The 22,960-nt window shown below is 39.2% G+C and overlaps 2 protein-coding genes across 6 annotated transcripts; one reads left to right on the top strand and one right to left on the bottom strand.

The window, feature by feature from the left end:
• On the top strand, positions 1 to 3,154 carry LOC128262936 (eEF1A lysine and N-terminal methyltransferase homolog). Its single transcript, XM_052997525.1, has 8 exons — positions 1 to 166; positions 265 to 387; positions 554 to 790; positions 854 to 1,061; positions 1,527 to 2,145; positions 2,204 to 2,396; positions 2,454 to 2,593; positions 2,653 to 3,154. The coding sequence occupies exons 1-8, from the start codon at positions 75 to 77 to the stop codon at positions 3,060 to 3,062; spliced, it is 2,022 nt and encodes a 673-aa protein (XP_052853485.1). The 5' UTR covers positions 1 to 74; the 3' UTR covers positions 3,063 to 3,154.
• LOC128262930 (SUN domain-containing ossification factor) lies at positions 3,102 to 22,678 on the bottom strand. Of its 5 annotated transcripts, XM_052997519.1 has the most exons (7): positions 13,273 to 13,512; positions 9,314 to 9,374; positions 9,214 to 9,235; positions 8,904 to 9,118; positions 6,357 to 8,332; positions 4,452 to 5,157; positions 3,102 to 4,388 (listed from the first exon to the last, which is right to left on the bottom strand). In XM_052997519.1, the coding sequence occupies exons 2-7, from the start codon at positions 9,345 to 9,347 to the stop codon at positions 3,613 to 3,615; spliced, it is 3,729 nt and encodes a 1,242-aa protein (XP_052853479.1). In that variant the 5' UTR covers positions 9,348 to 9,374; positions 13,273 to 13,512; the 3' UTR covers positions 3,102 to 3,612. The 5 variants fall into 5 exon arrangements, with proteins under 5 accessions (XP_052853479.1, XP_052853475.1, XP_052853476.1 ...); XM_052997515.1 differs by lacking the exons at positions 9,214 to 9,235; positions 9,314 to 9,374; positions 13,273 to 13,512 and adding exons at positions 21,731 to 22,282; positions 22,342 to 22,678; XM_052997516.1 differs by having other exon boundaries at positions 9,214 to 9,374.
• Positions 22,679 to 22,960: the final 282 nt, after the last annotated feature.

A 22,960-nucleotide genomic window follows, 5' to 3' on the forward strand; every position in this document is an offset into this window, starting at 1 on the left:
CTAATATGCCCTGAACCATCGCACTTTGCCGCTTTATTGTTTATTTTTTGCATCCTTTTTATTGTTATTAAACAATGAATTTACTGCCCAAAACACGCGAGGAATTCGCGCAGACGGATTATTGGAACGAGTTCTTCAAAAAACGGGGTGAAAAGGCTTTCGAGTGGTAAGTAAATGACCAATTAAAGAGTAGCGAATTTTCTAGGGTACCTATCCAAGCAACATGTGTTTTTTGATCAACTAATTGTTGTTATAATTCCTAAGGTATGGGGAATATCTGGAGTTATGCGATCAGATCCATAAATATATAAAGCCGGTGGACAAGATCTTGATGCTAGGATGCGGCAACTCGAAACTGAGTATGGAAATGTACGACACCGGATTTCGGTTAGTATTCTTCAGCCATTTAAATATACATATATGATAAAAATGCATATAAATAGTACATGATGGTATATTGTATATTGTACCTTTAACTTATAATTGAAAACTTCATTCATATTTTAAAACTTAAAAAATAATTTTAAAAAGTGTTATTTATCCTCTATAACAGGGAAATTACGAACATTGATATCTCACCAGTGGCAGTGAAGAAAATGTTGGATCTGAATGCAAAAACCCGCCCCGATATGAAGTTCCTGCAGATGGATGCCACAGCCATGACTTTTCCAAATGAAAGTTTCTCGGTGGCTTTGGACAAGGGAACCTTGGATGCTCTGTTTGCGGATGATGAACCAGAAACTCGTCTGGTTGTGGAGAACTATTTTAAGGAGATACTAAGGACCATGCGGTATGTTTACTTACTTTTCTAAGAGAAAATGGTTCTTAAGAGAGAAACCCTTCTTTATTTTAGCAACGGTGGTCGCTATGTGGGCATATCACTGCTGCAAGAGCACATCCTAAACTTCCTGCTGGAGTTCCTGCCCAAGCACAATTGCATGCTGCGGATTGTCCACTGCTTGGGAGTGGAACAGGCCAACAAGGAGAAGAATGCCGATGATGCCTTGACACTGCCTGTTTTCGTAGTTGTTGCCACCAAGTTTAAGACTCTACCGATGCCGGTGAGTATCTTTTAAAAACACAAAATGTAGTTCAACATTGGGGTTTTCCATTTAATTTTGTCATATATTCATAAATTAACTATTTATTTTATTTTAAGGGCTTACTTGAGATTTGCTGAACAAAAAAAGCACTTTTTCACAAGTTTGGTTTTTTATGCTGGAACGATTTATTGTATCTTCCGTACACTTGCATTAATTAAAAATATGTATTAAACTGAAGCTTTCAAGCTTCTTCTCAGTTCGTCATACGATTAAGACGAGGCAATGGGATTAAATGTTAAAAATTGATCCGCAAAATATATAATTTATGACTTTTAAAATTTTTTTTTTTATTGTTATTTTCCAATATTTATGTGTCTAAAAAAATTGAAACCAAAATAGTTTCGTACGAAAATCAAGAATAGAATACTTTTAAAGGTATACAAAAACGGAATTTATACATTATCCAATTCTATTTATTTTCAGATTCTTGAATTTGGTTTCGGCAACGATAAGATGCAGAGGTTCACCTCAATATCCGAACTGAACAACGCCGTTTCCTCAGTACAAAAGGCTGCTTTGGTGTGCAACGGCTTGGCCAGATCCAACTTAGCTGGTCACAACGAGGTAATCATGGATTTACACCGACCTTCGGATCAAGCCCCACGCTATACAATCCATATACTGGACAAGCCGCCAGCCCGGGGTCTGGGCAAATATGCGGCCTTCATTGTTCCCCAAGGCAGGGAGGTGGAGTGGCTTTTTGCCACGCCTGCTGGACGAAAAAAGCTTCAGGATTCAGCCAACTTCCAGCGACTGGCTGTGGTAACCCTTCATCGCGATCAGGTTTATAGTACACTGGACGAGGTTAAACTAGAGTTGGCCGACAGCATAAAGAACCTATCGCCGGCTGGCCTAAGTGAACAGATTCCGTATCTGTCTCTGGGATCCGATGTGGGTAAAAGGGAGACTCTCATCTGTGGCTTCTCAAAAATATCAGGAGATTTTCGCATCGAAGAAGTGGAGGCCAATGGCAAAACCCTGCGGCGTCTCATTTTCCTCAGCAATCAGTTTGTCGTGCAGTCGGAGGCCTTGGTCAAAACAGGTAAATAAAAGGTGAATATACATTTTGAGAATTCATTAAATCGTATAGTTATTTCTAGTCAAAATCAAAGGCAAAAAGGAGCGCAAGAAGATCGACTTTGGCTACCTGGCGTGCCAACATCATTTGTACATGTCCGTGGGCGTTCAGTTGGCCACCACACTGCAGAATCCCAAGAAGGATGTGGAAAAGGATGTTCTGGTCATCGGCTTGGGAGGCGGTGGACTGTGCAGCTTTCTTCATGCCGCCTTGCCGTAGGTTTAGACCAAGTATATCCCTTATATACTTTTCTAATTCGAAAAACATTGCAGTAATACCCGAATTACGGCTGTTGAAATTGATCCAATTATGTTGGAGGTGGCTGAGCAGTACTTTGAGCTCAAGCAGGACAAACGCTTCCATGTGGTCATCGATGATGGCCTGGCTTTTGTGGAGCGCTGTCGCAATGAAGGTAAAATAGGTTTACTTCGATTTTGCACGTACATAAATGCATTGTGTTTCCTTTCCCAGACATTCACTTCGACGCCGTTTTGTTTGATGTAGACAGCAAGGATCTCAGTCTGGGCATGAGTTGCCCGCCCCAAAGTTTCCTAGCCAACCAAATCCTGCAGCACATCAAGGAGATCATAGGACCCAAAGGTCTCTTCATGCTTAATCTTGTGTGTCGCGATGAGAGCCTTCGCTCCGAAGCCCTCGACAATCTGCACAAAGTCTTCCCCGCTGTGTGCAGCTACAAATTAGACGAGGACATCAATGAGATTGTCTACTGTGCCAATGATGAAAAGTACAAAACTGTCGAACAGTGGAAGAAGAACCTGGGCACCGCTGGTCGAGGATTGAATAGTGCCGTCAAGGAAACCAAACTGGCCAGCGAGGATGCCCTCGAGGTAGCAGAGTTCCTCAGCGAGTTGAAAATATAATCTTTATAAAGTGTAGAGCTATTAGCAAAGACGATTACGTTTTTAAATAAATGTTAATTGTATTTAGTTATAAATAAAGACTAAACTATTAACTAATTGTATGTAGAAATTGCTAAGAATAACAAACTAAATGTGTGTGGCAATAACTTGCAAATGTTTCGTTCATCACTTAAAGTACATAATCGTGGGTTTGGGGGCGAATATAGCAAGAATGACGAGGCTTGGAATATACGTACACAATTAACCTAGGCTGGTTTAAACTACGCAAGCAAGCACACAAGCACTACTACAAAATATATAAGTACTATACTTAAATTTGTTGTTTTTCGCTTAACAGTCATATGCATTTCACTGCAACACAAAAGGAACTCTCACTTTTTCTTCGCTTCTCGTCTCGGGCCTCTTAAAATCCTCAAAGAATAACAATTCGTTTTGTACAAACAATTTATCGAATGGCTATGGGTCTATCCGAATCGATAAGAATAACTACAATATACGCGCTGGTGTAAAAATGTTAACTAGGTAAATCGAAACACTGGGTGGGTTGAAACTAAAAGTCAAAGGCCTTGCGAAATAGGTTGTTAAGGGCGCGCTGTTTCTTCTTGGTGGTGGATGAGGTGGTGCTGCCACCACTGCCACTGCCGCTGCTGCTACTGGCCAGACCACCGCCAGGCGTTGCATTGCCACTGCCATTCCCATTCCCATTCGGGGTGATGCGTCCCTCCCCAGAGGACAGAATGGCCTCGCCCAGTATCCGGAAGGAATTCTGCGTGGCGCTGTTCGAGTTCAGGGGAAAATTGACCTCCGACAGCGAAGAGCTGTCCAGGCTGGCGCTGGGCATGCTCTTGCTGGCCAGCTTGGCCTGCTGTTGCTTCTCGCTGCGCTTCAGGCGGTACCACTCCCAGGACGTGGGCTCGTGCACCGAGTGGCTGTTCTTGATGCCGTTGAAGCTGTAGCCCTTGTTTTTGCTCTTGCCAAATGGCGACTTGAAGAACGCCGGCGAGGACAGGCGACGCGATTTCTTGGTCCCCGGCTCCTTGCCGGTCTTGCCATCCACTGTGTCCAGTATCTGGTAGCCCGAGGGTCCCTCGGGCATGAACTCGTTGTAGGCCAAATCGGTGGTGGGTATAAAGTTGGCCAGATCATCGTCGTCCAGTATAAGGCTCTCGTCGAAGTCGCTCTGCGTGGCCGGTTCTTCGGCTAGCTGATCTTCCGTAAAGCTGGCCGGCGCGGATTCCTGACGTTTGAGAGCCAGTTGTTGCTGTTTCTGCTGCGATTTCTTCTTGGCCGCCTTCCCGGAACTCTGCTTTATACTTTTGAGAGTGTCTGAAATGGGTATAACATGTTTAGGTTTAATTTAAATCGACGGCTTCCCTATCCCGTACATACCCACATCGAAGAACTTGTCCGTTTGTTCGCCGCATGGCGTTTCCGTGGTGTCCAGACTGTTGTGCCAGGAGTGCTTGGCTGCCTTGCGCCTGTGCAGAGAACTCCGAACTCCATTTCCCCCGCCATTTGTGGCCGAGTTTAGCATATTGGCGGCTATATTATTGTTGCTGCCGTAGCAAACGGAAATCTTGCGCTGCCTGTTCGGAGGGTCCAGCTCCGGGACGTTACTGTCACCGCACTCCTTCAGAATGAGCATGGCCTCCTCGCTGGGACGCCGTTGCTTGGGTGTGGTTTGGTTGGGCATCTGCTCGTAGGACTTGCGGCGATCCAGCTTGGGTTTGCTGGCAACAGGTGGATTGCCCGGCTGATCCTTCTTCAGCAGCAGCTGCTGCTGCTGGCGGCGCAACTTGCGATAGTAGACGGTGCCCAGGACGAGCATGAGGAAGATGCAGGTGCCCACAATGATGATGACCAGGATGCAGGCCTGCACCTGGTAGGACAGCGACCTCACCTCGCCGGCCAGCTCGGCGCTCTGCTGCTGGTACAGCTGCTCCTGCTCCACGTACCGCCGGCTCTGGTCCTCCAGCTGGCGCACCGTCAGCGTCTGTTGGGTCAGCGTCTGCTGCAGCTCCTCCACCTGCTTCTTGTAGCGCCGCGAGAGCTCCTCCAGGTATTGTCCCGACAGCGACATGTTCCGTTCGAGCGCCTGCGGAAGACAGAAAGAGTGTTTCAGAGCCAGAGGTTAGCAAATATTGTAGGAGGTACACAGGAGAAAATAGGTAAGCTCAGTTAAAATTATAATCTCAATATAAATTTTAGTTTTAATTCTATCAGCAGAATAGATTCCCTCTGCCTTTTTTGATATATCACTAGATGTAAAAAAAAAAATTATTTTCGGCAAGATTTAATTTAATTTAATTTATTATTTAAGCTCAAAAGATTTTTTTTAAATAAAAAAAACATTTTATAAAGGTTATGTATTTAACCTTTAATTTATTTTAATTAACAATTTATTTAATTATTTAAGCCACAAATATTAACGCCAAAAACATTTGGTTTCTAGTCACTATAAATTGTAGCGAAGAATTTTCCAAATGTTAAACTTATTCTTCTAATACGCCATTTTTTTGTGTAGTTAAAGTATGGTTTCGAATGGATTCGCATATGTATATTGATGACGTCGGTCGGCAAGGTAGCGAATTGGCTGGCAGAACTGTTACAAGGATGAACCACCGCACAGTCCTTGGGCGGAGTCCAAAAACGGGAAGTGGCTGCCGCTTGTAATGAGCAGCCAGCACGCAAGTTGACTATAAACAAGTCAAAAAGATATTGGAGAACAGGAAGCTGAATGGGTAATACCCTTTGTTGGGTATTGTTGAAAAGTCAGAAATAAGACCATGGCATAAAAGAAGAACGGAAAAATTTGGAATTAATGAATTCGTTCAAGCATAAAAAATTTAATTTAAAGTGCAGATTTTTAAACTTTTATGATTAATAATACGAGTACTGAAGTTATGGAGTCAATCAACCTCTGAGAATTTATAACTTCAGAGTAAAAATGTATAAGTTACTCTTAGATCTTGACTTTGAAGGGTATTTAAAATTCGATATTCGAAAGTCCCTTCTTCTTAAAGAATGATATTCCTGTTCCTTGATGAATAATTCTGTTAACACCCTGGTTTTAAACATAATTACATGACTCCTTGCAAGTGTATAATTTTGCCTTTGTGTTTCTGCCACCTTGAGGGTTTCTACTGCCCCCCACTTCATCCTGTGTGGGTGGTTGCCTAGCTAGTTTCTAACTTGGTTGTTTGTTTGTTTATTCCAGTATTTTTCGCCACGCCAACTGGTGACGCACATGAATGGGCGGAAACCCACTTGAAAGCGGAAGCTTGGAGCACTCACCTTTATGCGATTGGAGAGCCTGATGAAGACACTCTCCGACTGGGCGCCATTCGTCAGCTTCTGCTGGAGATTCACACCGGATCCCGTGGCTGCTCCTCCTGCTCCGGGGGCACCTGCCACTCCCAAATGGCCATTGCCGTTCACCACAGCTGCTGCAGCGGCAGCTGCTCCACCGCCAGCGGTTATTGAAGCCACCGTGGTGGTCAGCAGGTTGTCGATACTCTCCCAATTGGCCGGATTTCCCTCCTCAATTGCTAGATCTCCGTTCGCCGAAGCTTCGCTGGAGGAGGATTGCGCCACATTGGGGCTTGGAGCGATGGTCGAGGACTCCACATCGCTGGCCTCCAAAGTGGTTGACATAGTTGGCTCCGGAGGAAGCTGCACTTTGATCACCACTTCCTCGGATTCCGCAGGCTCATTGAATATATTGACATCGGCTGGCGTGGAGTTTGTAGTGGAAACTGTTTCGCTGGAGCTCGACGACGACCTATCTTCCATTGAAGGCACTTCTTGGCTGGATTCGGGCACCACAACCTCTAGGCTGGGTGTTGGCGGTGCCTTCTCAGGGGTCTTCTTTGTTGAACTTCCTTCGCTGTCCTCACAGTCCTGACGAACTCCAGTAGCTGTGGCGTTGTCCTGCGATTTCTCCGTTGAGCTGACATGGTGCTTCATCGCTGGCGGCTTCGTTTGCTGTTGATCGGTTACGTTTTGCTCCGCTTGAATCACTTTACACATGGCTCCAATGTGTTCCGCTGGCAGCATGCTCAGGAAGTAGCTCTGCTCCTTGCCCATTTTACTTGAGAACTCCGAACCCATCAAGCTTATGCCGAAATCCTCCTGGCAAACGCGACTCTGCAGGAGGTCTGTCCTCAATCGGGTGAGACTGAGGAGCACCTGCAGCTGCTGAAATTGACAGGACAGCAGACTGTTAATCCTCTCCACCAGGGTGCTGTTGCAATTGCTGCAGCTGTAGGCTCCAAATGCGGGCGTTTGGCAGAGCAGCGATTCCGCTGACCATTTCAGTGCCTTCGTGGGCTTCACCAGCACCTCGGCTGCCTTCTTGACCATCTGCATGACGGCATCGGAGGCGCTCTGAAAGATGTTGCCACCACTGCCCACGGCTGCCTTTTGCTCTTGTCCTGCTCCATAGTCATCGTAGAAGTCATCCAGGTCATCGCTTGGCCGGATTTCCGTTTCGAAAGCCTCGTATTCGGAGGTGCCGAACACTCGGAACAGCGAAAGTGGGCAAAAGTGCTCATTGGCATAGTGTGAGGTGATTTCCACACGCACGAACTTTCCAAATAAATGGGGATGCAGCTCGAAGGTCTGAATGGTTCGCTTGTCCTCCGCCGCGAAGCGCCCCACATTGCTCCAATCCCGGGTGGGGAATCGCTTCGAAACGGCCACCGTAAAGTTTTTCGGCGACGAACTGAAGAGCTCAAAGTTGGCCACATCCACCTTCTGTGCCTGAATGGCCTCACACAGCTCCACGACGAACCAAATCCGATTTTCGCAAATACTCAGCATGTACTCATCTCTGGATTGGGTGAGCACGGCCTCCGTGTGTTTGGATTCCGAGTTGTGTGCGATGATCTTGGCCCCGCAATCCGGGGAGGCGTAGTTCTTGGAGCGCAGCTTCAGCGTTGGTGGCTTTCCCGTCGACGAGCCCGTGTTGTTTCTGCGCTGAGCGGAGTTGTTCACCACCTGCTGCTCCAGTTCCATGGCCTGCTCCCGGCTGGCCTCCGCCTCCATTTGCTTTTGCGCCCACTCTGAAAACACAGGCATGGGCACCTCCTCATTGGCATTCGTCAGATTTGCCGCAGCCTCTGTGTCATTGGATGCAGGTGATCCTGGCGATCCTCCTGCTGGCTCATCGATGGTTTCATTCCCTTCGACAGCCGGCGTAGCTTCCTGTGGGGCTACCCCTTCCAATTCATTACCTCCTCCGGGATCGTTTATTTTCGGCATCTGCTCATCTGAAATATAACAACAGTTGAATAAGTTCGGCTAAAACCAAAGATTAAGGATTCGATTTAGCATTGTTAAAATATAGCTAAAAAGGTATTTTTGTATTTAGGATGTATTATTATTATTTAAAAAATTATCAGTATCAGCAAATTTTTAAAATCAAATATCCCTCTGATGGTTTTTCATTTATTATACCCTTGCAGAGAGTATTATAATTAAAAAATTGTAACTTCGACATATAGAAATGGTTAAATATTTCAGAATCCCGATTTAAATTTTATTAAAATCAGACGACTATTTAATATAGCTCCTATAAAAACAATCAAAATTTGAAAAAAAATTTGTTTTTAATCTTCTCTTTTGTCATTTTTTTAATAAATTGACATTTAAAAATAAAGCTTTTAACTTTATTCAAATCCGAAAACGACACCATAGGAACGCTCGAATAATTGAGCTGCAAATAATCATAGCATAAATGTTTTTAAATTTGATCTTTGCATTAGCTGCAAGGGTATATGAACTTCGGTTTGCCGAAGTTTGCTTCCTTTCTTGTTTAATATAGATTTGAATTATATTTACCTTTTTGAGGTATTTCTTTGTCAGCCTCAAACAACTGCTGAGGTTCACCCTGATGGGGATGCGGATGCTGATGTTGCTGTTGATCCTCATCACTATGATTACCTGCAGCAACCTGGGAATCATCCAGGATAACCGAATCCAGGCGGTTTTTCACTCGATCCAGAGGCAGCTCTGTGACTGTGACAGTCGGTAGCTCCGTAATAATCTCTGGAAAACTGATAAAAATTGTGAAATTGAAATCAAGATGCAATTTTAAAATCATATTTAGGCTTGTGTATTTTCAGACTTTTAAGCACTTCAAATATCCCACCTCATAAACACCGTTGATATGGCTATTATTTGCGAAAACCATATAATCCAGAAGAATATTAGAAACATGGTCAGGTTTGTTTTCAGCTTTTTCAACTCACAACAAATGAACTTCATAACGAATTGTAGCAGCATTTTTCTTACATTCAATTTTTTGGGGCTCTAATTGCAGGTGATAATTTATTTGTTTACGTATGTATTGGTTAATCAAACAACAACAGCTGTGACCCTGCTATAGATTTAATATCTTATTCGCCTGTATCCGCCAACCAAGTGAGAGCCGAGATATAAGCCACGTTGGATTCTTATCCAGCTGATTGCCGCGAAGTAAATATCTAGAGCAAGCCATAATACTTGACTGACGGAGGTGCAAAGTATGTAAATATGGAAACAAATACTCAAACTCACAATGAGAACGTTTTGTTTTTAGTTTTTTGTAAGAGCGAACTCGGTGCAGCTGTGAAAAAAGTCAGCGTAAGGGGAATTTAAAGGGGGAAGGCGAAAAAAACCAGACATTACTCAGAGAACACTGAGATCTACATTTGAGAAGCATTCGTGATAACAATCGCATATTTATTCAGTCAAGTTGAACTTAGCGACAATTATTTTTAAAATTTTGGGAAATTCACAGTTCCAAGAGCTTTCAAATCTGAGAATCAAAACAAATTTTGAAACAACAAGATTATAAATAGAAAAAGATTTTTTCACATTTGTCATTATGGCTGCAGTTTTGCAAAAATAAACTTTTGTAATTTTTGCAAATATATTGAAACTTGTATGTAAAAATGATTTTAAAATGCTTGTGTCACAAGAAATCTGACAGGGCAAATGTAAAAGCCATCAAACTAATTAAGCAGACTGAAAGGTACAGTGCATTATATATGCCATTCAAGGAAATGTGCATAAAAACAAAAATTGTGTCAAATAGGTGATTTAAAAAATATGGCGGGGGCGTTGACAGTTTATAAATAAATTGATCAAATTATGTCAAGTTGAGGACGCAGCAAGTGTAATTATATTTGGTAGCGATAGCCAAAATATATATTCCTCGTTTCAATGTTTAAAGGCGATTCTTGGTCACTGACCGCTTTCAACAATTCGCACAATTAATTGTGCCTTTACGGGGGCATGAAAAATTCTTTAAATTCGTTTTCTTGTGTTCATTTAGTACATTTATTGTAGGCATATATTATGTCATGGCTGCAGCTCCATTGTTGCCTACAAAAACGCTTGCACATGTGGATTTCCTGCTTCTTTATGCACGAGATTAAGTCGCAATCAGATTACTTTTGCTCTTTTCTTTGGGTTTTCCCATTTCCGTCACAAGAATAAAATGGGGATTTAAGTACAACAAAAACATATACCCAAATAAAACGTGATTGTCTAATCTGTTATTATTTAGTACAAATTATTTCCTAGAATTTATATATGTTCCCACAGTTTACTTGAGGTTTTAAGTGAATTTAAAAATTAAATTTTAGTTACTTAGTTAGTTAATTGTTAATACACCAAATAAGTCAAAAATAAATGGTTTTGCCAACATATCAATCACCTCAATGTGAGCAACAAGTATTATGTCCAAAAATACAAATAACCGCGAACTCAAGTAAACAAAAAAAAACGTAAACAACAATTCGCTTTTGACATAATTAAAATCAAACAAACGAATCAATGAAAAATACGTAGGCAATAAAAAGGTAACCTAAGCAAATAAGGAGCTATTATGTATTATGTTTATTATTTAAAAATATAACAATAATAATAAAGTTGTTAAATGAACAAGTATAGTAGAACTAGAGATTTTACAATTTACTAGAGAGTTAACCTACATCTCTTACGTTTCTTTTTATAAAAAGCAAACCACCAACTTTTTACTAAGACGGCTTCATCTTCATCTGATCTTCAGTCCTCTAAACCGGAAACTTGAGATGACAGCAGGGACCAACAAAATTAAACTTTTGAGTGGACTTGGCCCACCTCGAATTTCTCAAAGCGTCACGAAACAAAGTGGTTCACAAAAAGTGAGGAAAAGGCCCTTTCGAGGGGCGACATGCAACAATTAGCGCCCATTTGTATGCATTTTTATTGCATAATAAACAAGAGAGTGTCTGTCGCCCAAGGTTTACATAGCTGCTTTCGATAAGCTAATTAACCAAAATTTGCAACTGTTAGTTCCTCTTTCACCAGCTTCCAGGAAAAGTGTATCAAATAGGAGCAACACCAACGTGTTAAATGTGTCCAATTCGCAAGTTTAAAAGAGGGCGGAACACTTCCCATTTGTGCCAGACCAAACATATGTAAATTCACCTCTTTTACCCAAGTATTCTATTATAATTATTGGCCTGCGTCGCGAGTCATGTCAACAACGCCCACAATCCTCCAAGCTCCTAGGGCTGAAGAAGGAAAACTCCCCAGCTGGCTGTGTGCAATATGTATATATTTATGACTTGTCTGAGCAACAACGCAATGTAAAGTATTCAAACTGTCTGCTTGGGCAGTAAGTCAAGCCATGTAAGGCATTTTGGGTTAACCTGGCCGTTCCGGCAGTTGCGTTTTACTCGATCTTTTTCTTTTTTAACCAACTTGTCTACACGTTTGTCAGGAATTTCTAGCTTTTCTTTTCGGCTCAATTTTGAATAAATTAATAAATGCAACATGTTCCAGTAAAGTTGTGAAAATTGCTTCAGTTTTTCAGCGTGTGAAAAGTGAAAACATTTAATAGGGGCAGCATTTATAGAGTTGAACGTTTCTTGAACAAAATTCCGAAAAGAAGAGTTCATTACAAATCTATTTAAAAATTTAGAAATAAATTTGTAGTATATATTTGTGGGTTGCATATTATTCTTTCAAAAATATAATTACTATTTTAATAAGGTATTAAAATAGTTTATATTTCACTATTAGTCACATAAGTTTTCGGTAGAATTAATATTTTCTTTAACCAGAACTGATGTTTTAATTTTGACAATGCAAACTTTGCTAAAGTATATTCGTTTAGCAAGTTGCTAACTCATTTATACTAATAAGAACCCAATGATGACAATTATGAAATTCAATGTCGAGCACAAGTTTGTAGGTTAACGCAGAAACAAAATTATTTAGAGTTTAACCAAAACAAAACTATGAAAACAAAAATGTTTGCATAATTATGATTGCACTTCGCACTATATAGATCTTTATATGTCTGGACTGCAGCCAATTGGAATTGGTTGAAACATTTATAATGTCTTTTGTCGTTATTCTCGGACAGCATTGAAATATTTTACGCACATAAAATATCGCACAAATTCACATCTACATATTTTCTAATGAGGGTGTGTGCTTACCCATTTACAATTATTATAGATCAACTATATTTGTTCCTCACAAATCTTACGACTTATGTTTGCTCTCCATCAAAAATTTGCACAACTTAGAGTGGCTACAAATAGTGATTTGATGAACAAACTAAATTATAAACATTTGGTGGCAGTTTAGCTTAATGGGCATCCGGTTGGCAGATCAAACATTAACTGAGCCAAAGCCACAATCAATATTTCCACTTGGCAAACAAGAGGTGTTGGCGGAAATAATTGCAATTAAGAGCTATTATTCATATTTACTCGATCGATATGCGAAATTGATTTTTGTGTCAGACTAGTTTTAAACTCGAAATGCGGATAGTCAATAAAGGGTCTCAGCTGTGGTTTTTGATGTTTCGGTTCTAGTAAGTTGGAAATCCTTCCAAAGACTCTTTTTTATTTTTATGCCGCACAGAGGAAAAATATTACAATATTAAAATTATGGAATTTTTTTACAAACAGAAATGTTTGTATCTAAAAAGTATTTATACATTTGTTTCAAAAGCAAAAATTTTTGTATTTAAAAAGAAAATATAAGTCATGTAAAGGACATTATAAATAGTATGTAAAATAATAATATTATATAAAATTAGGTTCTAAAACCTAAATTTTAAAACTTTGTTTTAATCTAAAATTAAAATATTTTAATTTATTTTAGAAGAGTTTCCTATTTCTATGAGCTGGGTATTGCAATGTTTTCTCTCTGTATGGGCAATTACTTGATAATTCCAAATTAAATCAAGTGTTTTGTGAAAAAGTGCACTGCAGGCACATCTACACACACACACACACACACGCGGGCGCGTTCGTTAACAAGGATAACAAGGATATTAGATACAGGATCCGATAGTTCCTATTCGCGATCTCAAACGCCCAAAGATGGGAGGATGAGGATGAGGTGGCACCACCGGCAAGGTAGCGAAGCGCACGATCGCACCACTGGAAATCGAAATGAGAACTGAACGTATTACGGAGTCGGCTCTTGGTAATTGTGGTCCAAGTGTGCAGATATATTTGCCGCCATATCTCGGAGAGCAGCCATATCGGGCAAAACAAGCTCCCCAAGTCAGAGAAAAAGAGAGTCGGAAAGAGAGCATTACCTCAGCAACCGAGACATCGACACCGACATCCACATCCACATCCACATCCACCACTCGACATCTCGCAATCATCTTGGATCGGACTGCACTTGCAGCTGAGAAGCGGCGGCTTCGACTGCATTTTGCCGGCAAACTTGTCGCACAGCTTCCCCTCTTCCATCCTAAAAAAACTAAATAACTAAAGCTTCTGTATGTGTGTTGCCTCCAAAAAAATCCAAATTGATGGCCAGAAAGGAAAGCCCCTAAAAGTGGCAATGCTTCAAATGCGCTCAGTGGTGCAAGTGCATCATTTTTCAATAACCCCCCTCTCGAGGAAGTTATACGCTCGCTTTAAATTTCAAAAAAGTTCGGAATTACATTGGAAATATCAGGCCTTAATTAGGTTAAATTTTAATTATTTTATAAAAATAAATTGTGTACATAAAAATAAACTTTGATAAACACAATTGGGTATTAAAATTATTAAGCAAGCATTTTTATAACAAATACGTCATGTATAATTTGTATTTTTTTGTCTTTTTTTATTTTCTTTTCATTTTATACGAGTTGGGTAATTTTGTATTAAATAGTATACAACTATTTGTGTATTTAAAATGCAAATACCAACAAAACGACAATAAAATAAGTTGTGTTCATACAAAAAAAAACTTTGATAGACACATCTGATTATCAAAATTATTGAGCAAACTTTTTTATAACAAATACGTCTCGTAAAATTTGTATTTTTCTGTCTTTTTTTTATTATTTTTTTTATTTTATACGATTTGGGAAATTTTATAAAAATGGACTAGCTAAAATAGGCACAAGTGTGCTTATGTAAACAAAAAGAAAGTACCAACAGTATGACATATTTGATAGATAAAGTGAGTGTTAAATAAGTTTAGTACATAATTACAATTTCATTGACAAATGTACCCTTGTTATTCTTTATTTAACTTTCTTTTAATTTATACTATTTACGATTTATGGGTAATTTATGAGTAAAAATTAATAGTTTATCAATTATGCTACAACTTTTCTTACTTTCGAATAACGTTGGTGTCACTTTAATTGGCTAAATTGAGATTGGCGGTATAAAAATGTATAAAATAATAATATCTTATGCGGTACAATAAAAACTGCGGTCTGGAAAGTCATTTAAAATTTTATACCCATTTTCCAAGCACCCACCAGGCAGATTTTCTTTGCCCAAGTCAGTTTTCCCAAGCATTTTTGTGGGCCGAATGGATTGCCCGGGGACCCAGCTGCATTTGGGTGGCAAAAGGTGTCGGAAACAGCTTTAGCCCCCACAATGGATCCATGATCCGCGATCCCCTTGCACAGGAAGCCCGCTGGTCTGGGTCTGGGGGTTTGGCCCGCCTTTTGACAGGTTTATGTCTAAATCTGTTGGCCAGCCAGGACCATTAGCATGCAGCGTGGGCCAGGCCCAAAAACTGGGATATATCCTCATGCAAATATAACGCTATACATATTTACATAGATATGAACATAAAATGTTTACCATGCCCGTGAGTCTGGGCAATATAGTTTATGGTCGGCGATAGCGATCGATGGCTGGACAGAGACATCGGGGGCCAATAAATATGAGCAAATATTAAGCCGAGCATAATTGCAAGTGCAACGGAAAGTGAAATTGTTAATCGTAAATTTGCAACGTGGGCACAGACAGATTGCACTGTTGGCCAAACAAATAAGGACTATAAAATCAAATTTGCCTGGGTGAAAGACATAGACACAGTGCCGCCAATTGTCTTTGATGCGTGTGTGTTTAGCAATTTGTTTTGACTCCTTTTGTGCAACAGCAAAAAGGTTATGCGGGCCAAAAGTGTCAATTGAATTGAACGATGCCAACTGCAGCAGCATCACTTGCCGATGCTGCACTAGCAGTTGCAGTTGCAATTCCAATTGCTATTGCTGTTGCACTTGCCGCAGCAACTCCGCCATTGAAAGATAAACACTTGTAATGCGAAAGTGTTTTCGAACTCAAAGCGCTTACACAATGCGCCATGGCAACAGCAGCAGCGACATAAGCAATATAACAGCAGCAAATGCAACAATAACTGCAACATCAACAATTACAGGAACTCTACACCGAGAAAAATTCGAAATTTCTTATATATTTTTATATATTATGTATATTTTTTTTTATGTAAATTGCCTTTTAAAGGTAAAAAGAAAAACGAAGAAAACTTATATATTGATTATGATTAAAATTTTCTTTTTGAACTATACATTTTGGTTTTGTTTTTTACCAGAACGGTTATAGTTGCCATTGATTGAAACCTTTTTAAAAATAGTTTGGAATAAACTATTTATTTGTGTTTTTATGAATATATAAAATAGAACGATTAAAACTATTAAATAACAAATAAGTTTAAAAATGGTAACGAGTTTAGTTTAATAGTAATTCATTTAATATTCCCTGTGTGTAACTACAGAAAACGTTGGGCACACACACACGAGTTGTTAAGTGGTTGAAGTATTGGCAGAGCCTTCAGTCAGATGAGTGGGGGACTAGGTGCAGAGGGGGATTATCAGCAGAGGGGCACTAAGCTGCGAAAGAAAGTTGCAATTGCACCTGGGGATTTTATGGGATTTTTTTATGGGTGCCTTAGAGGGAGGATTCCAGTTAGGAGTTTAGGTCACAGCGAAGCAATTGAACTTTGTGTAAAGATTCCTGCCAAGATCCTCGATCGGTAGTTAAGATAGTGCTTGTTTTTATGCATTTTACATAGCAGGTTTATTGCAATGTAGATGTACATATCTTCGGACAGTTTTGACAGTTAACAAAATAAAACAAATAATCCTTGAATCTGTTTCCTGAAACATTAATATATAAACCTTAAATACAATATTTCAAAATATTGAATGTAAATCTTAAATTTTTCATTTTTAAGTAACTTTTAAACAAAATACATACAATGTTAATGAATGTGAAATAATATGTTATTATAATTTTCTGTATTATTTAAGCATTCCAAATATGTAACTACCCACTCTTAGGTATATTTCTTCAAAAATAATCCCCCACAACTCAATAAACCTGCATAAAAAGTGCAGCCAAACAAACAGTTTCCACTGAAGAATTTCGTATTAATTTGTTTAACAACAAAAAGTGTATAATAACTCAAAGTCGCGGCAGCAGCTGCCTTGCCCCTCCCCTTCCGCCAGCCCTCCCACCAGCCTTTTCCACTAACCACATACCCCCACCCCCTCCCCCAGTTGGACACCTACGCGTCTCAAACATTTTTCACTCCGCACGATGCCAAAACGTCTACACGTCTATGTCTATGTCTGGGTTTTTCGCCAGATAATCAGTAACAAATAACAAATGCATGAGACCAAAACAAGGGGAGCAAAAAGACATGAGAGAAAAATGCCGGCAGAAACCGGCTTTTCACACACAGACCCTCTCTCTCATTTTGATCGCGAGAGTTGTTTTGTTTTTCCAATTTTCATTAGAGAGGCGCCTAAATAAATGAATGAAAAATGGACGAAAAAAGAGCGAAAAATGCGAGAGGGATGCCTACGAAAAAAGACAGGTGAAGGCGTACGACAACAGCGGCTTGGCTTAATCAATGCAGTTGGACGAGATCAGTAATCGGCGATCACCTGACGATCAACGATCAGCGATCGAAATTGATTGACGAAAGTCAATGGATAGGCGCACGCTCACAATCAATTAAGTATTTGGACATTGAGGCGAGGCGATAAGATCGATTATTTCGTTCCGTCGTGGGAGAGGATCGTTCATGCCGCTCGTTGAGCGATCATTGACAGCAGTTTATATACACACATATATATATATAATATAATCCTCCGGAGTTGTAAGTCCGAGACATTTGCATAAGTGCCAATTGGCTGATCACCGTGAACGATCTGTGATTTTAATGGGCAAGTCCATCGGACACACGGAGAAAAGAAAGATCGCTTTAAAATTCAAAGTGTATTTATACAATCCTTAAATATAACTATACTTTTAATTTTTTGATGGTCAACGTTTTTCGGTTTATAATTTTAGTCTTAACCTCTCTGATAACACGACTTAAATTATATAAAAATTTTTATTAACAACCGTTTCAACAAGTTCTCGAGAGCATGCTTAATTATAAGCTTTTTTTTATAGAAATTCACTCATCTACCATCAGTACCCGTTGTTCTTTAACTATCTAAGACTCTTGTCATTTTTCATATTTATTTGTCCAAAAACGAGAAATGAAATTTTAAATACGCAAATATTCATAGAACATAATAGTTACATTTTATTAAAACTATGAATTAAGAAGTTTCATTGTTATGTGCACTTAAAAAAAATATGTTTAAGTATACAGTTTCGCATCATGCCCTCAAATCAATCCAAAATTTTTTCCTCTGCAACTGCGCTTTTTTGACGTACACACATGATAATGGGTTTTTGCCAAGTTTGATTACGCTAAACAAGATCATGATGCATTTGAAAGCCCAAATTGTAAAGCCTCTTTAGAGAGTCCTTTGCATCGAAAGTGAAAGTAATTCCCCGACCCGACCAGCGAAAGATTCGCTCGCCGATCCCCTGCCAGATATTCGGATACTACACACTACAAACTACATAGATATACAGTCTCTAGCAGCAAATGTGTGAAATGTCTGGAAGGCCAAAATGGATTTTGATTCTGTGGGCTGCGTGCTACCGACGCGGCTGGAAAAATTTATTTACGAGTATGTCTGTCAGGAGGCGCTGGCGAAAATTGTTCGAAGAAAATGCAAAAAATGAAAGTAAATTTCGTACTGATAAAGCCATTTACGGGACCAGCCAGACACAAACATGACATCAAATCGAAGCCAGCTCTGATTCGATCCCATTTAACACTTTTACCACCCTCGATAAAACATCGCACTAAAATCGAGTCGCATACGATATGGAAATGTGTTCAGCGAAGCCTTTAAAGGATCTGCGAATAAAAGTTGGTGATTTGATACCTCGCAGCTGTGGGTTTACCAGGTGTTTATGGTAGCTTGGGCATTAAAAGTTATGGGTTTTTAACCACTGACTATATAAAACAAATTCATTTTAATTAAAGAAAAACTTGGTACGATTTCTAATGGGCTTTTCACCAAGTTAATTTGAATAATATGGACGGTTCTTTAAAAAAAAAAGATATTTTTAACTGGTCCTTTCTTTGTTTTCATTTTTAAGCAATTATAATAAATCTTAAATATACCAAGACTAACCGTTTTCCAATTATATAAATATTATTTATCACCGCTGTTAGGATGTCTTCGTTAACATAATTGTTTTTAACGGAAATGGATCTTTTTTAGAGGTACTATATTCAATTTGTAGTTTATAAATATAAAGAAATTAAAAAAACTGTGTACCAGGTATTATTTAGTCGGAAATTTGAACAAGTTGCTTTTGTTTAACATTACTTTTTCGTTGGCACTTGTGGCACCCACAGTGTCTGCGAATCGTAAAACGTATCTTCGTTTTTCTACTTTTTGGGATGAATGAAATGGCCGGCCACCAATAGATAGGCCCAGACTGACTGACGGAGGAGGCATTTAGAAAGTACACTCACGCCGAGGAGGCGGCGGGGGAAAATAAATTGAAAAACTGTAAAGCAAATTACCGGCAAAAGGCATTGTGACAAGACAACGCGTGGGTGATCGCCGGAGCTGGAGTTTGGAGCTTTTGCTGCAACTGCAACTGCGCTGGATTGCTATGAATCGGTATGGAAATGGCGTTGGGTTCGGGCACTGGGCGACCACGTCTGGACAGAGACAGTTTTGTATATAATTCACATATAGTTTGGCCCCCGGTTACGAAATGCCCGCGAATGAGTTATTATTTAAAATATTTTACCACATGTCGGTTTAACTGCTAAAACCTAATAACCCCAGGGCTATATAAGCACTTAAATTGGCGAAAGGAATTTCTAGAAATTTGCGGCGGTTATATAAATCTACATATATTTAAGCAGTAGTAAATTAATTAATAATTAATTAATTTAAATATAATTTAATTTTTTTTTGGAAAAATGTAAATTTATTGTTATAAACTTTCAATGCCTAATTACTTAAATAAATTTATTAGTAGATAGTAAAATTTCTATATTTAAGGAGAAAAACTAAACGTTGACAAGTACCTTGTGTGTTTTGGCATAAATACGTGTTTTGAATTTTATTTTTAGATCTCAACCGGCTTGACTTTGAGATAGCAGAACCGCTTACTTTTGTAGGACCATTATTCTTATCTTCATGCTAAAGTGGGTCTAAAAATGCCAAATTCCACACGTTTTCCCAGTTTAAGACCTACTTTGAGCTTACCAGGAAGACGAGAAAGTTAGTTTAAAATTCTTACTACCAAATACTAGTAAACCGGAATAATTTGTCTATATTTAAGAAACAAAATTTTTAGAAATTGTCAGTAGCTAAAAGTGTAAGTCAACACCCCTAAAAAATTATTTAGGAAAATATAATTAAACTTTTAACACCCTTCAAAGTCAAGTTCAAAATTGGACACCGAACGATGAGGATGCACATAAAAAAAAACTAACCCAATGAAATCTAGACCTAGATAAGATTACCTCATGGCGACAATGAACGTCTAAAAATAAACGCCAGTTACGTAGCAAGCAATTACTGCACTTAATCAATATCAACTTGCTGGGGTAAAACTCTATCAATGGAACGTAAACAAATGCATGCGGTTGGTAAACTATGTAATACTTTACTGTATATAGCGTACGAGTAATACCTACACGTTGCGGCTGCCGAGCAAAACAATTATCAGCAATTGTAAGTGCATTTGCAGTGACAAAGATTAACGACGTGGCGATGTCGCGTGCAAATAAGTAAACAAAACGCTGGGAAATGCCTGAGAATATTAAAAAAAAAAAACCACAACGCGAATAGTATCATATAGCCCATCGATAATCATATTATTGGACTGTGCTATTTATAGGAAACAAAAGCAAACCCCCAGCAAAACATTCAGCGGTGACCTTGTCAGCAACCAAATAAGTGAAAGGCGTCTTTGATCTCGACCAGATGTTGATGGGCTGCAGCAAGTGAACGAACTTAAATCGTGCCCGCAGTCCCAAGACGTGACAACAAAAACCCCGAGTTCTTGATAAGGGTTAGTCAGAGAAACCAGAGCCCCTATATAATAACAGAATAGCTTTAGTACAACTGATAAGAGCACGACATGTACATATATGAAGGCCAATGCTTGGGAATTCAACCTATTTTCTATAATGTCATGAAAAAAACAATAATTGCATGTAAATTTGTCAAAACTGACAATCTGTAAAATCTGTACAAAAAATCTACTTTTGGATTTTAGTTAAGTTACCAAAAGAGATAAATAATTTCTGTGGTTATATTTTAAATAACAAAAATTATAATAATTAAAATGTATTTATGAATGGTAATTAAATTTGTTGAAAACAAACAAGAAAAATAGAAAAAAGGAAGATTGCATTACCGGCATGCAAGACAACTTTTCTTATCGTTTTTATCTGCCTCACATACTCAACCCTTGTATGTATGTTCCTTTTTCAGTTTTTTTATTTTCCTCTCTGGACTTCGGCAAAGTAAATTAAATTTGGCCTTTGTTGTAGCCCTCATGTTCCATTCATGTTCAAGTTCAAGCAAATAAGTCACGTCAATTAAAAAATACTTTCGTATTGATAACTGGAATTGCGCCAGCGGGAAATACTCCCCTAGAAACACAAACAAAAAACACGTCAGTGGGTCAGAAAAACTTATCAGCAAAACCCCAGTCACACTAAATGTAAAGTGCATAGGCTAACTACTTTAAACGGGTTATTTTTATAAACAATCATTAAAATGCATTTTAAATAAAATTTATGATCTATTTTATTTAGGAGTATTTATAGTTAAATTGGATTGTTCGAAAGTTATTTCATGATGCAGACTTCCGCGATAATTCTAGAGTTAAGCGAAATAAAAAAAATTGAATCATTAGCTGTTTGTAATCCAAAATGTAATCCCTCACATTTTGCATAGCCCCAAAATGATTATGTAACCGCTAATACATATATTGGCCGCAAGTGTAGATCAATAAACCACTCACCTTTCTTCCGCCGGCTTTTTTGGTTGTTGCGGCAGCTCCGGCGATTGTGGCTCCTCCTCCCGCCCCTCCCCGAGCTCATTTGGTTGCTCTAATTGCTGCGATTCACTAAAACTATGCACTTTCCCGGCACTATTACGATTATTATTATTTAATTGATTATTTGGCACTTGGGCGGTGGATGAGGAGGCGGCATCATCAGCGGCTAAATCGAATTCACTAAAATATTCACTATGGCTATTTGCACGATGTGCGGATGATAACGCGGGCTGTTCCACCTCCACGGGCACTGACGTGTCCCCGGATTTTGGCCGGGACTCCGACTCCGGGGAGGTATAAGTGGGTACACCTTTGTCTGGAGTGGGTACTACTTCTCCTTCGTGGAGTGGCGGGGGCGGAGGCTCCGGTTTTGGTGGCGTCGCCGGTATTTCCGGATTGATGAGGGTTTGACCAGCTGCATCCGTAGTTTGAGTTCCAGTTCCCGTTCCCACTCCTTTGTTACTAGGTGTTTGTGCATCGGCAGCTGCCACATTGTCGTACAACCAGAAACAGCAGCTGCAATATCGGAAAATCCCTTAGAAAAATTCCGATTTTCAGAGTCTTTTTTTTCTCACCTCAGCAATAGATTTATGTACATAAAGCGCACTAAATGCAGTCGGATGTGCATCATTTTAGTCGCTTTAGCTTAACTTAACCGTGGCTAATGCCTAATTGGCTATTTTATTTTTTTTTGCAAATCGACGAGGCACAATGTTCGCTTTGATTGCTAAGATACATGTGTATATTTCGTCCCACCAGCGCATTTGTCGAGGATTTCATCGGAAATTGAAATGTACCTAATGGCTAACACGTATCCAACTCCATAATAAGTTAGTTTAAATAATATAAATAAATTAAAAGGCGCTGTGAAAATGTCAACGCGCACGTAAAACAACAAAAAACTGGTGATGGACAAGTCAAGCGATAGGTGTGTTATCGAAGAAACAGCTATCACCAGTCACAGTTATCGCTAAGGTCGCGGTTTTCTATCGATTACACTAGACAGCAGTGCTTCGAGCTGACTTTAATAAATTGTTTTTTTATTTTAATTTTTATTTTCCTAATTTTTTATGACAATGTATTTAAAATAAAATTAAAGAAATTATTTAATATTTCAAATTGAAATAAATTTATTAATTTTGAATCTTCTCTGAAAAAAGATGAGATAGAAAACTATTATTTTGCCACATTTAA

This window comes from Drosophila gunungcola, unplaced genomic scaffold, assembly GCF_025200985.1.
Source record: "Drosophila gunungcola strain Sukarami unplaced genomic scaffold, Dgunungcola_SK_2 000001F, whole genome shotgun sequence".
NCBI lineage: Eukaryota > Metazoa > Arthropoda > Insecta > Diptera > Drosophilidae > Drosophila > Drosophila gunungcola.